The sequence below is a fragment of the Egretta garzetta genome, unplaced genomic scaffold, assembly GCF_000687185.1.
Source record: "Egretta garzetta isolate BGI_Z169 unplaced genomic scaffold, ASM68718v1 scaffold118, whole genome shotgun sequence".
NCBI lineage: Eukaryota > Metazoa > Chordata > Aves > Pelecaniformes > Ardeidae > Egretta > Egretta garzetta.
This window is the reverse complement of record NW_009260484.1, coordinates 744,122-757,541: the sequence shown is the minus strand read 5'-3', so window position 1 is coordinate 757,541 and position 13,420 is coordinate 744,122. Positions and strand designations below refer to the sequence as shown.

At 35.6% G+C, this 13,420-nt stretch overlaps 1 protein-coding gene across 4 annotated transcripts in view; it reads right to left on the bottom strand.

The window, feature by feature from the left end:
- The window catches only part of LYST (lysosomal trafficking regulator), a 67,365-nt gene that overhangs the window by 29,473 nt on the left and 24,472 nt on the right, over positions 1 to 13,420 (bottom strand). For all 4 annotated transcript variants that reach the window (XM_035899695.1, XM_009644129.2, XM_035899696.1 and 1 more), the window contains 9 exons: positions 12,275 to 12,520; positions 10,524 to 10,697; positions 9,836 to 9,985; positions 9,090 to 9,227; positions 7,194 to 7,392; positions 5,818 to 5,949; positions 2,974 to 3,610; positions 2,320 to 2,497; positions 1,238 to 1,407 (listed from right to left, as the gene is read on the bottom strand). In XM_035899695.1, the coding sequence (XP_035755588.1) occupies positions 1,238 to 1,407; positions 2,320 to 2,497; positions 2,974 to 3,610; positions 5,818 to 5,949; positions 7,194 to 7,392; positions 9,090 to 9,227; positions 9,836 to 9,985; positions 10,524 to 10,697; positions 12,275 to 12,520 (2,024 nt within the window). The remainder of the gene's footprint in view (positions 1 to 1,237; positions 1,408 to 2,319; positions 2,498 to 2,973; positions 3,611 to 5,817; positions 5,950 to 7,193; positions 7,393 to 9,089; positions 9,228 to 9,835; positions 9,986 to 10,523; positions 10,698 to 12,274; positions 12,521 to 13,420) is intronic.

Sequence of the window (13,420 nt, the reverse complement as noted above, 5' to 3'; positions counted from 1 at the left end):
TTCAGCTAACTGCCAACTGTCTACAATACAGATTTCATGAAAACAGAGAGGGGTTTTAATCAGTGTAGAAAAATATGACTCATCTTTCCAGTAATAACTATTACAACTGGTACAGACACTATCAAGAAACCAGATACAACTCGGCATCAATATAAGTTATATATCGACGGACTGCAGGTTTGATAACCTATATCCATTACTGCTGAAGTTTAATTAGGTTTGGAAAATTCTGGCTTGTTGTGATTGTAAAATTCAGAACAGTGCTTAAGACCCTGTACTACTTGTGCATTAATAAACTGGATTGCTTTTCCCAGGTTATCAGCTGATCACATAACTATCATACACAATCCTAAAAGAATCTGAGCCATAAGAATTACCTTTCCAGCCCTATGATCAATCCTGAGGACATAACAGTGCTCTGCTTTGGGGCTACTTAAGCAGCCAGGTTTAAGTCTTGCAGTTAAACAGCAATATTTTTGCGGAGGGCTGAAGATCAGGCCAACAGGCAAGAGTAATTTAGCTACAAAGCCTGCACAAGCAGCAACTGAGGAGCTTTTTGCAAGGTCTTTACACTGCTGACTATACTTAGATGCATGGTTCTCCCCATACAATCATTAAGTAGTCGGACTAATCCTAAAAAATACCATTTACTTTGATAATTGTCTGCTTAAAGGTAATCTCCTTTCCTGTCAATATGAGGTGTCTCTTTGGTTCAATGAAATGGTATATCTGTGGGATTTTCCCTAAAGGATATAGGGGTTTAAACTCAGTGCCAAGCCAAAGAAGCATCTGTGACATCAAGCTTTTCCCTTAATCACCTACCAATATCCAGGAGCAGAAGTCTAGTGACTACTACTTAAAAAATCAGACTTTCATGCAAGATCAGAAAGACTAGGAAGAGTTAAAACTGATTACAGGACTTTCAAAGTGCAAAGGCCTCTGAGGCCATCAGAAGGGTTGAGGGTTTAAAAGATCCCAGCTGACAGCACCCATCAGATGAAGTTGCTTACAAACAGCTTAAGGGCCATGCAATAGTCATAAGGAGTTTAAAACATTTAAATGTTAAAGCTACAAGCAAAACATTTCAAAACCGTTTTGAACAAACTTTTTTTTATGGTTGTTGACTACTAGAAAGAAAATAGGAACTAGAAAGCTATCACATCCTTGCCTCCGTCAAAGTGTACTCCTTGTAGTTCAAATACCAAGTTACAGGACGCAAAAGCAAAGCATTACTTACTCTTCATCCAAGCCAACAGAGCGGCCAAAGAGCATTTCCAAAAAGCATTCTACAACTTCCTGAGTCCCCTGGTGAAGGTACAACTGGTTGGCTAGCAAGGAGAAGCCACGATTCTTTAAGAATTTCTCCTTCTGCTCCCTCCTTGCTCTGTTGAAATATGCATCCAACAACTAAAAAGAAATGCATAATGATGATGTAAGATTTACACATTTAACTCCCTTGAAACTTAAGTTGCCTGTGATTTGAACAATTTGAAAATGAAAATTAAAATTCCAGATCAAAAACTTCAACTGCACTATCGCAACTGCAATCTGCACTGCCCTTGTTATAACTGACAGCTGACTTTATCCTTTTAATCTGAAGACTCTTAGGCTTTTAGTTAAGTTTGGGGGAGGTAAAAGCATACACAACAGTTACAGAATGAATACATAAATACACTCAAACTTTTTATACTTGTTAAATCCCACACTTTGGTATGTATGCAAGTGCATGCATGATTTTTTGGATAGTTTTCTTAATAAAGCCATAGAATCTTATTCTTCTTCAAATTAAAATATAAATTTACTCAAAGTAAATGTCTTGTCAATACTAAAAAAATCCCTGAAAACATTTTGGAGCCTCAAGTCCATGTTCAGGCCACAAATGTGTGGATGGCTCCCCAGAGTAACTGAAAGTCAAATGTGTTAGAAGTCAAAATTTTGCTTGAACCTTATATTTAACATAGCACATCGTGTATTTCATTTTGAAGATATGGTCACTGACTTTTTCCTATATTGTTGCTTCCATTTACATCAGCAATACTGTCATATGCTCCTAAGCCCCTTGGCTTAAATCATAGGCTATATTTATCTATTGAAAGATTCCATGTTTGTGGGTTTTTTGGTTTGTTTGTTTTGGGGGTTTGGGGGTTTTTTGTTTTGTTTTGTTTTTTTTAACCTGTGAAGGTAGAAACAGATCTTAAAATTCAGAAGTGAACCTAGAAAACTGAAGAAAGCAAAATGAATAATATTAACAAAACTGTTCCCCATGTTAACTATGCCGGTTCACAACTTGTTAGCTGAAAGTATTTTATACAGGCCTACTTTAATGACGCCTTGTTGTATGAGAGGAGATGGATGGTTCACAAGAACTATAAGATAATCAGGTTGGATGAGTTTGTCCATGACATCATCTAGCATGGTATCTGGTAGGATTAGGAGAACTCCACGCAAGAGGTCATATAATCCACAACAGATAAGCACAAGACAGTCTTCTGTACATCTGAAAACAGAAGAATATGTTTTACCACAGTTTATTAATAGTCTACAAACATTGAAAGAATGTGTGATTGTTAGCTACTCTTGGGGGGGAAGAGGAGGAAATCTGGCAAATGTTTCTCCAATACTCCTATTACCCCTCTTCATTAACATTTATTTTTGGATGACAGACAGCAAAAAGGATAATCTGACCAGAACTACTTGCTTGCAACTCTTTGTAAGCAAGCATAAGAAGTTCCCACTCCTACCGTACATAGCAAAATTCCTGATTTTTAAAGTTTGCTACATAAATAATATAGAAATTGAAACACAGTTCTATAGTCTAAAAGCTTAATGAATTGGTTTATGACAGCCATTGAAAATACTCCCTTAATTTCCAGGCTTCCAATTTTTGTAAAATAGTAATCAAGACCAAGATCTGTGAAATTAAAGCTCATATACTGAGCTACTGCTAGTTTATTATCTTATTTATCTGCTTACTTGTCATCAGGGCTTTCAGATGGTTTTTGGGTATTCTCATTAGCTGAAGAAAAAGCAAAACTCTCCCAGTCTTCAGGAAGTACATTCTTGTCAGCCAAGCTTGGCCAACGAGCAATGGCTGATGATCCTCCGTGAATGGAAAACGCTAAGCCCAACTCTGCAAAATTACTCTGACTCTTCTGAAGTGAGGGCAGTCCATTCAGATTGTCTGGACGATGTAGCGATGGCTCAGCTGCAGCACCACCACCTTCTTTACGTTTCAGGTCTGCATCTGTTTCTTTGCTTCCAAATGCATTTTCAGATAACTCTTCTTCTTTTACAGTATCTTCAAAGGTTTCGGCAGATGTTAACTCTGAGTCACAAACTGTTTTTGCAGACTCGCAACTACTAAGAAAGATTTCTTCTTGAACTCTCTTCATGGTTTCAGAACTTTCTACAAAACCAGTTCTACCCTGGAGATCAATATAGTCACGCTTGCCAACAATTTGCAGGTCGTCAACACTCCTTCCCATTCTTTCAGCTAGTCTTTTTTGATGAACTTGAGGTGAGGAAGTAGGAGATGCTGGTAAGCTTTTGCAAAGCCTTTTAGGAGCCTGAGAGCTTATCTTCTGCTGTACGTTAGCTGTGGAAGTGTCCCCTAGAGAAATAAGGATATCTTTAGCATTCCTTTTACACTAGAAACAAGCTTTTCCCTCAGTATTACACTTCACATGCATTTTTAACACAGTGATGACCCAAGCTGATTTTATGTGGCAAAACTGATTCAATACCTGACATAGTTCAGATCTGGCTGATCAAGTAAACTATTACACAACCATATATTTAGCAAGTCACAAATCTGAAAGATACATAAAACACAAAGTAATTTTTGCAGATGTACTGTACAGAATCATAGAATTGTTGAGGGAAGAAAGTATCTCTGGAGATTGTCTGGCCCAATCTCCTTGCTCAAAGCAGGGTCAAATAGAGCAGATTGCTCTATTTGGAGCTCTTGTGTAAGAGGTCCAACCTACCAACATGTTTCAGTGGATGTTGAAATACTATTCACCAACCCTTTTGCACTAAGGCTTTTCACATACTTCAGATTTATAACAAATCACTGCAAATTTTAACTGGGCTTCCTTTTAAGCACACAATTTGACCTGAAACAGTCAAACTTTCAGAGCACATTACAGATGCCTTTCCTAAAATACGAAAGACTGGTAGAGGAAGCTTTCTGTTAGTCTAGGAAAAGGAGACTTTGTGCATTCAGAAGTATTTTTGAAAACTATGCACCAGTTAGTACTAATGCAATGATGATGAACTGGGAATATTTTTTTTAATGAGCAAGATATATATAAAACAAATATATAAAAATATTTATGCGCACATGCAAACATAGCCAATCCAAGCTGGCCTTCAGACAACAGGAAGGATCTATGTAGCTGCAACAATCTTACAGCCAAGCTTGCACATACATTAGCAGGTGGTGAAAGAAATTGCAAACCCACATGCAGGTAGCAAGTTACTTATCAAACATACCATTTCGAGTATTTTACCTAAACTTAGAAATTCAAATTCAGAACTGCAACACTCAAACACCTATTGTCACAAAAATTTACGTTGAGTATTCCTCTGGCACACACGAATAATCTTTATTCAAGAGCAACAGTTTGATACTATTGATATTAAAAAAAGTATTCTGTTTAGAAGAATAAGATTTCATATATAATCCATATGGGTGAATGACTAATTCCATGCACAATTTAGTACCGTGGTCTGCTCGTCATATCACTGCTTTTAGTAAGAGACACTTGAACTAACACCATTTCAACTGAAGTAGTGCTTGAAGACTCAATTTCTTTTACTAAGCAAAGTAGCAACAAGACACTGATTCTAAAAGGTATTACATTGGTGATGCATAGAATATAGCTAAGTTGTACATCATCTGAAATATATAGCAGTAATTTGTTTCCACTCCTACTTTGGATATATTAGTAAACTTGCTTAGATTATGCATTTAGAATTTTTTTCTTGTTGTCTTGAGCTTAAAAGTAAAGGCTTAGGCATAAATTGTATGGTTTCGCTTTTGTTTTACAGGTTATGTTTGTTGATTGCCTATGCAAATCAGTATGAAAAGGTATGATTTCTAATCTAATTGAATAATGATGTGAAAAACATCACACTGCCAGCACGCCAATTGAAAAAAGTTACCAGTTTGAACTAATAACTTCACACTATTTCAGTGTCTATGGCAGAGGAATTAAACACTGATTAAAGCAGTTATCTTTATAGACCTCAACTTGTTTAGCATGTTATATAGTGAGACTGTTTCTAGAAAACTATTCCATTTTAATTTATGTAACCAAAGTATCTAAGTTGTTCTCTATAGACATACTTTCCCATCCTCTGTCATGTAGGAACAGTATATACACCTGCAGTATAACTAAATACCAATACCTTAATACTATGTTTAGATGGATGTTAACAATCATGCACAAATAAAGAGAAGTTATCAGCTTAATGCTTTTTGCACAGATAGGATAGCTACTTATGGCTCACTATGTTAACTATTGGCTGGTTAAGGCATTCTCATACATGTCTAGCAGGCCTGTTGTAACAAATTAAACTGTTCAGCTATCTGGTCCACTTCACTGCCTGAGCTGTCAATGTGCCAATTTGATTCAACTTGGGAATTAAGAGCAATTTAGGTAGCATGTTCAATTCCATCCTTCTTACTCTGTTGTTCAGACATCAAGCTCCAAGGGGCAGGGGGAGCTTTGTAAGAAATATCTGTGGGAAAGTAACACTTCAAGGCACTCCAGTCATCTGCCAAAGGACTGTGTCTTAATGTCCTTGTTTTACCTCCCAGTGGTAAAGCTGTAAATCCAGTTGGAGTTGTAATCACAAATGCAGAACCATCTATTGACTTCCCACCACTGCTGGAATTTCTCAGGTACATAAGTGATTCAACTTTCTCCTGAAAAATTTTGCCATCTAGAAAGAAAAGAGGAAAAGTTACATAATTTTTTTGTAATTTTGCATTCTTGATATAGTTAGACTCATAATAGCCAGGTTACATTTCAAGCTGATCACTGGAGGCTAATGAGAAGTGCTCAACTCACAAGCATCTGAGGAAAAGCACTTGAGAATAATTTTTCTGTTTACTGATGTATCTTTAAAATTTACTTCAGAACGCGGAAAATATTCTGCTGTTCTAAAGTAATTATATTTAAAGATGGTCCTTGCAGGCATAAGTAATAACTTTGACTTTTTGCCATGTCAAAACCAGCTGACTGTTCTCAAAAAGGTTCAAAGTATCCAAAAGTGCATTCCACTCTCACTCAATTTTCCATCTATTAATATTAGAGGAGAGATACAGAGAAACACAACTGTACTGCCTTTGGTTACTAAAACTTGAGGTATACAGGCATCTGCAAAAGCAGAAAACATTTCAAAAATTAGATGATGCTTTCCATGTTTACATGTGTTACAGCTAAAGTTGTACAATACTAATATGAAAGCATGAACTATATATCTACCAGTTTCTCCTTTTTTAAAATAACAAGAAAGAATTTTTAAAGCTCATATCACTTACTCTGCCAAAGTGATCATCTAGTACAGATATATTAAAGATAGCTGTTGTCCTATATCTGCATCCCTCAAAACACATAGGTACTTTCAATAACATGTATGCACTGACAGTGCCTGCCAATGATGCCTTGCAGTGCAACTGATCATTTGCTAAAAATGCTCCTCTGGCCTTTTATTTTTCTACGAATTCAGTAACAGGAAACAAGAAAGTAGAGATGGAGACAGGACCATATACCCATATTTCTGAAGAAGCTTCATTTGCAGGTAAATTGGACATTTTTCTCTAAGATTTGCCCACAGGCAAATGTATCCATACAGGCAGCTAGCATTATGCATTCCATTTAGGAACATCAAACTTTAAAGAAAGTTAAAGATGTAACCACCAGAGAGATTATCTATGGCTGCAGACAGAAGAAAGCTATTCAAGTGAGTCAAGCAAACAAAGTCTAACTATAATGTCTAAATACTGTAAACTACTTTTACTTTACTAAGTCCCAATAGTTCAATAATTTTTTACATATAGTTATTACAATATAGCAATCATAGAATATATTCATAGAACAGCAAGAGCGAAAGAGGTTTTTAGATATTAATTTGACTAGATTTTTATATTTTTGTTTATTTCTAGTTAAGTGTGACATATCTACCTATGTGCAGGGAAAAGTAGAAGCTGGTAGGATTGTGACAAACATATGTATTAGTAGGAGGGTGAACTGCTAAGAGGAAATTGAAGACCAGTGTCAGCAATTCCAGGTCTGGGGGAGATCCAAGTACTTCTTCAATTATTTTCACAAATGACCTACAAACCTCCCGAGGCAGGGATGCAAGGTGCCCTTCTTTATGCTCCTAGAAAGGAAGAGCAGTACAACTGTAAGTTACGTATATTTGTAATTTGAAAATTGTCTTTTTTTTTTTTTACATTGTCATGCTGTAGTAGAAGAACAAACACAAAAAAACCTTAAGTAATAAAGCCTGTATTCTTTGAGAGGAGCACGAACAAAATATTGCGGATGTTATGCAAGTTTATTTTTCGAAAACGATCATCTGCATACCAATACTACTCTGAAATGCCTTAGGACATGAATCACCATTGAAACTGTAGTTTATTACATATTTGTATTATATATTTGCAGAGAACTTAAAATAGTTGCTGATACTAACATTTCAAACATATTAAGAACTTTCTGAACAGGGCCACACTGGGTCTTCTGTATTTCCACTTCAATGGCTGTTTTTATAATAATACACATTTGAGATTTCATTGATAATTATATTTATAATTTCTTCTTGATCAAGCATTCTATATAGTTTGACAATGACTATTTTAAAAAAAATATTAACTTAACAATGATTTTAGAATAGGGCTTCAGGAAACTTGGGGGAACCTCACTGTAATGTGAGCATGACGATTCACTAACTCCTCTAAATTTCACCTTTTTTTTGGTACCCACGCACCTTAACTGAGGCTGCTGTATGAAAAGACTAAATGAAGTTAAGTGAGGTTGTCAAAGAGAATGGTTTATATAGCTCTATCTTCCGTTCCATCATTCCCAAGAAGTTGCTAAATCACTGTTGACCATATTGAGTAGTTTTTTAATTAGAAATTACTTTTCCCCTCAATAGGCATGTACATTAGTGTTTGTACTCATGTTTAAGAGACAGGAAAATACTATGCAACATTCTGTATCTACGCATTTGCATTAATATACATTTTTAGAAGTTTACTATACCACTAACAAGTTCGAAAAGTATGGAATACCACACAAAAATGAAGAAATTCAAAATTTACAGCAATGAAAATGGTTAAAAGACATTAAAAAATCATTAAGAGGGAAAAAACAGTAAATGCATTTCATGTGTTAGAATGAGAAACTCAGAATAAAAGGAATGCGAGATAGAAAATACAGTGTAGAAAAAAGGGATTACAATACATATTTTCACAAACAGATATGTACCATAAGCAGGAAACAATTTCAAAATCATGTTTCTAAGAAGTGGCTATCAAAGGGTGAAGCACTTCCGTGAAGTCCTTTTTAGAACAGCCATCGCTGTACCACGGAGGAAGCTCCTACCAGAGCAAAATTTTGAGAGGAGTGCTCAGACTCAGCACTGCAGGCCAGTTGCCCTATTAGCTCTGGTAAGATCCAGGACAGACAGTTTCTGCTAATTGCACAGTATCTGTTTTTCAGCAACAAAGGCTTGAACTAGTAGGAGACATCTCAGGTCTTTATGAATGGGTCACAGCTCATTTCAGCTCCTGCTCATGTATGTATCGAGCAAGTAATCTAATGCCTAGGTTTTCAAATAGTACCAGATGGTTAAAATTTCTTTCCCCTTCTGTCCAGCAGTAAGAGTACCCAGAAGGGAACTGTACCAGTTTACAGCAACAATGCCTGCTGAAGAAGGTGAAAGGGGGCTGGAAGGACAGAGGACAGAGTCTACTGAAATAGGTTTTTTTTCTACAGCATTTAGCCTCAGCCCCACCCCGCCAAGTAAAACTGAGTATTTGCCAAGCACAGAGTAGGATTTCAGAGTGAAAGTACCTGCAGAACCTGACAAGTTAACAGGAAATGATGTACCACTTGAGCTTTCAATAGCTGTTTAATGTTAAACATCTGTTGGTGATGGTTAGCTCTGATAAGGATTTCTAGAGCTGCTAACAGAGTTTCCCAAACACCTTCCTGAAAAAACAAAACAAAACAGAAACATGACTTAAAAATATATTTCTCAGTCTACACACTGAGAACAAAAAACCCAAACAGTTTAGGAACATAACCAAGTCAAATTAATTTTGCACCATAAAAAAAATACTAAATGACGGCAAATGGTCAGGTCAGAACTAAAAGCTATCAGAAAAGGTATGCTCATACAAAATGAAGCATATTTTAATGGTTAAGCTACAAAAAAATTACTTCTTGTCTAAAACTAGTTTTGTATACTCTTTGCTACATTAACACCCAATGATTATTTTCAGCAGTTTTAACTCCACAGAGAAGGAGGTCTTCCTCAGTCTTAACAAGTTTCTCGAAAAAATTAATCCATTCAACTCAAGCCATTTACATACATTACTTTTACAGAATTTAATACATTAAGGCTACCTGCATCATTGATAACAGGACCTTGATGGTGCTACCAGCTATTCAAAGAAAAATAAGGACTATTAATTTTAGAAAATTTTAGTAATTACTGACATCTAACTGGAGAAATTAATTTCAGACCTCATAATACTTTAACTTTTCTGAAATATTTACTTTTAGAATTAAAATCTTTCCAAACTGAAAGTAATTACCTTTGCTTTAGACCATATCTTCCAGTCAAGCAGCAGCTTTTCTAACAATTGAACATCTTGGATAACTGCAGTAGAATCTGTGTCAAGCATGAATTGCCCATTTTCATTTATATAGAGAATCTCATCACTGCAGCATCCTTCAAGAAGAGTCTGAAAGAGGCGGAAAATTTTTTTTTGAATGTCTTAAGCACAAAGCAGTTCAGTTGTCCTATCCAATTTATAAAAAAAAAAAAACTTTAGAGACTTCAAACTCTTGATAGGGAAGGCACATATCTACCTGTTCAACTCACTCTGAAAATAGTTACTAAATTTAGTAACCCCACTAGAGGCATTTGAGAGGCTTCATTCTTATAACATCAGTACAAAAAAATTTTTAAAAGAAAGATTTAAGTGTACTCAAGTATTTTTATTAATTGCTTACGAGTTTAAGCTTACTTGAAGATCTTTGCTCTCAGAGAAACAAAATTGCTTCCCCCCCCCCTCCAAAATTGGGGTCTTTTCAACACTTCCTCTTTCTCCCCTTACCTATCAGGAGTTTCTAGTTCAAGGCAAAATACTGCTAGACCGAACTTGCTCCAAATTGCTGTACTGCCTTTGTGAAAGCAGCTTCAAATATAGAATTAAAAATCAGAAAAGTTTCTAAATTTGTGCTAATGTTGAACTAAGTATCGGGTTTAAAGAGCACTACCTTCAGCATGCAAAATCCAACAATGCATTTTGGTTTGATCAACACTCGATGAATCATGGAATAACCATTACAATTGTTCATCTCCTGTATTCTCTGTTGATTGTATTTTGTCAAAGATAGTATAAGTCGTAGTGCTAAAGCTTGAGTGTCTTCACAGCTGCTAATTTCTACAACCTGAAGAAAAGGCAAATTTAATAAAACTATTTAAATGAGAAACATTTAGAAAAAAGCCTTAAAAATGCTTTGTTGCAGTGTTAAATCATAACTTCTGGATTACATCTGTTTTAAAGATTTTGATGTTATGTACATAGCCTTAATTTTTGCCTATTCAGACATTGTATCTGAAGTGATAACTCCTACTGTGGCAAATGACTATCTGCTAAGAAAATAAAAGTCCCATTAAAAGAATCCCTTTTTAAGAAAAAAAATCTATGCCAAATAAAATTTAAGTAGAAGGCACCAATTTATTCTTACTATGGTCATGAAATACATAAGCCCCTAACAAGAATAAACTTTGTTTGCTCTTGAAAAGTATGTTTCCTAAATGTTTAAGGAAAGCTTTAAATTAAAGTTCCTGAAGGTCTAGACTATCTCTACCTGGAAGTGTCAAACACTGAAGTTTTATTTTGTCCATAAAGACACAAGCGATTTGATAAATGAAAAACCACGGGCCATTCTTCAGTCTTTGCTTCCTACAATTCTTGAGTCCCAAGAAAGAGCAAATAGTATTTTTACCAAAAACATACAAGAAGGAAATCTCACATGAATGGAATTTCAGTTCCTACAGGTTCCCTGCTGTGTCCTCATTAATTCTGCTGCACTTACAATATATATGTATACCTGTATGATCTGACAGCTAATCTATTGTTTGCTTGCTTTACTGATGCAAATAGAGCCTACAGCAGGATTTGTAGTACATACTTAGCATAAATTTACATAATACAATAACATGAATAAGGATTTTTTCCCTCAGATTTCACTATCAATGTTAAAATTACAGCAGGCAGTGTCTTCACAACCAGAAGTCTGAACACCTGACTGTCTCTAACCTAATGCACATCGGTTACTCTCCACACACATTTCAGAACACTACCATTGCCCAGAGGGATACAAAACCAAACAAGTTTTAGGCCTAGCACAAATAGCTGTGACCTCTACATGAAGAGGCTGCTAAGTAGTAGCTAAGTTAAGGCTCATAGCCTTAATGTTTTTGAAACTACAATTTTCTTTAAACAGGATAAGCCTTTCAACATGGCTGAACACTTCTCTCAAAAAATCGCTATTTGCTACATAAAATTAAAGCTCTGTACACTACGTAGTTTTGCATTTATTCATACTTGCGTTGTGAATATCCTGCGTTTAAAGTGTTAAAGATAGGCAATCAAGCCAAGTGCCTTTAAAAATTAACAGATCAAAAATATGATCAGTTCTACAACACTCCTAGAAAAAGTCTTTTGACATTTAGAAGCCCCATGTCTAAATCAGAATGTAACACCACATCTTACATAACTAGCAGTATTATAAAAAAATTACATAAACAGAATTACAATTAAGTTTCCAATTTAAGACAACCTGTATGATGCAGTCTGTGTTATGCCACAGATATTTTCCACAAATTTTCTTTAAGAAAAAAGAAGACATGTGGAGTAGAGCAAGGCAGCTAGAATATGTGATTTGCTACCCAAGATCTGAAGAAAATTTTATATGCGAGAACACATACATGCACACACCCCCTCCTCCAGGCCCCTTACCCTAGCAAAGAGGAAAACAAATGCACCAGTTCCTCCAATTTCATGTAGTATACCCTGAAGAGTTTTATACTCAACAGGCTGAAGTGTTTTCAGGTGATGAGAGTCCAATACATTGCTCTGAACTTCTTTTGAACTGAAAGGTCTCTGAGAAGGTACAGTTTTCACTTGACCTTTCAGTCTAATAACAGGTTCATATATGGTGTACTGACCAGGGCAGCACGTGGTATAAACAACAGCAAGACTCTCCTGAAAGAAGAGAAGTTTATAAATTTTTTCAAGAAAGTTTAATACAGAAAGCCCAACCCTCAAAACACAAAAAGCCATGCACAAAAAAAGCCACCTAACAGCAAGTAGTAGCAGCTTCGGCAGTTCATTTCTACTTTACAATTGGTATGCTCTTCAGTTTCATGTGGATGCATGTGTACGAAAATGCAACAGATTCCTAAATTTTAGCAAATGTATGTAATAGCTACAGAACAAAGTTAAGAAAGCACTAAAAAATTCCACTAAGGAACCCCCTCTTATCACCTGAAGAATTACAACTATTTTGCATAAAAACAAAGTTACTGACAAATTTAAAAGAAAATGAGCGTACAGAGGTATTGGACAAATTGTTTCCCTTTCTAAAGTGGAGAGTCCAAAACAGAAAGTAATCTTTTTTCCAAAATCTCTCTATTTTTTTTGTTTTAAGTCTATCCTTTAGTCAGCTTTGACATAAGGAAAAGGAGCTCAAAAGATGTTTTATTACTGCTGAAGAAACTTAGAGCAAAACCAAAGCTCCTATGGAAAGTAAAAGACTCATTTTCACAGAAAGTGTAAAATGATCATATTTGGGAGGTTATTTACTTAAAACAGAAATAATTACATTTAAGGTACTTGCATTCTGTGCAGAAGTGCAGAGATTAATTCATCGCCTGAGCACAGAGTTGTTCTCTCTGCTTAATTGGCGTTTTGTAAGGCAAAATAAGCTTAAAAGTTGCACGACTGATTTGTTAGGCTTTTTACTTATTCCATTCATTCCTTCTTAACACATTCAAAATTTACAAGTATCACATCCAGACAGAACGACCCTTTGCCTACAGCTACAGAGCTTCTGTAGAACAGTATCAGAAAAGTCCCTCTAGTGGAAACAATTCATACAGCAGG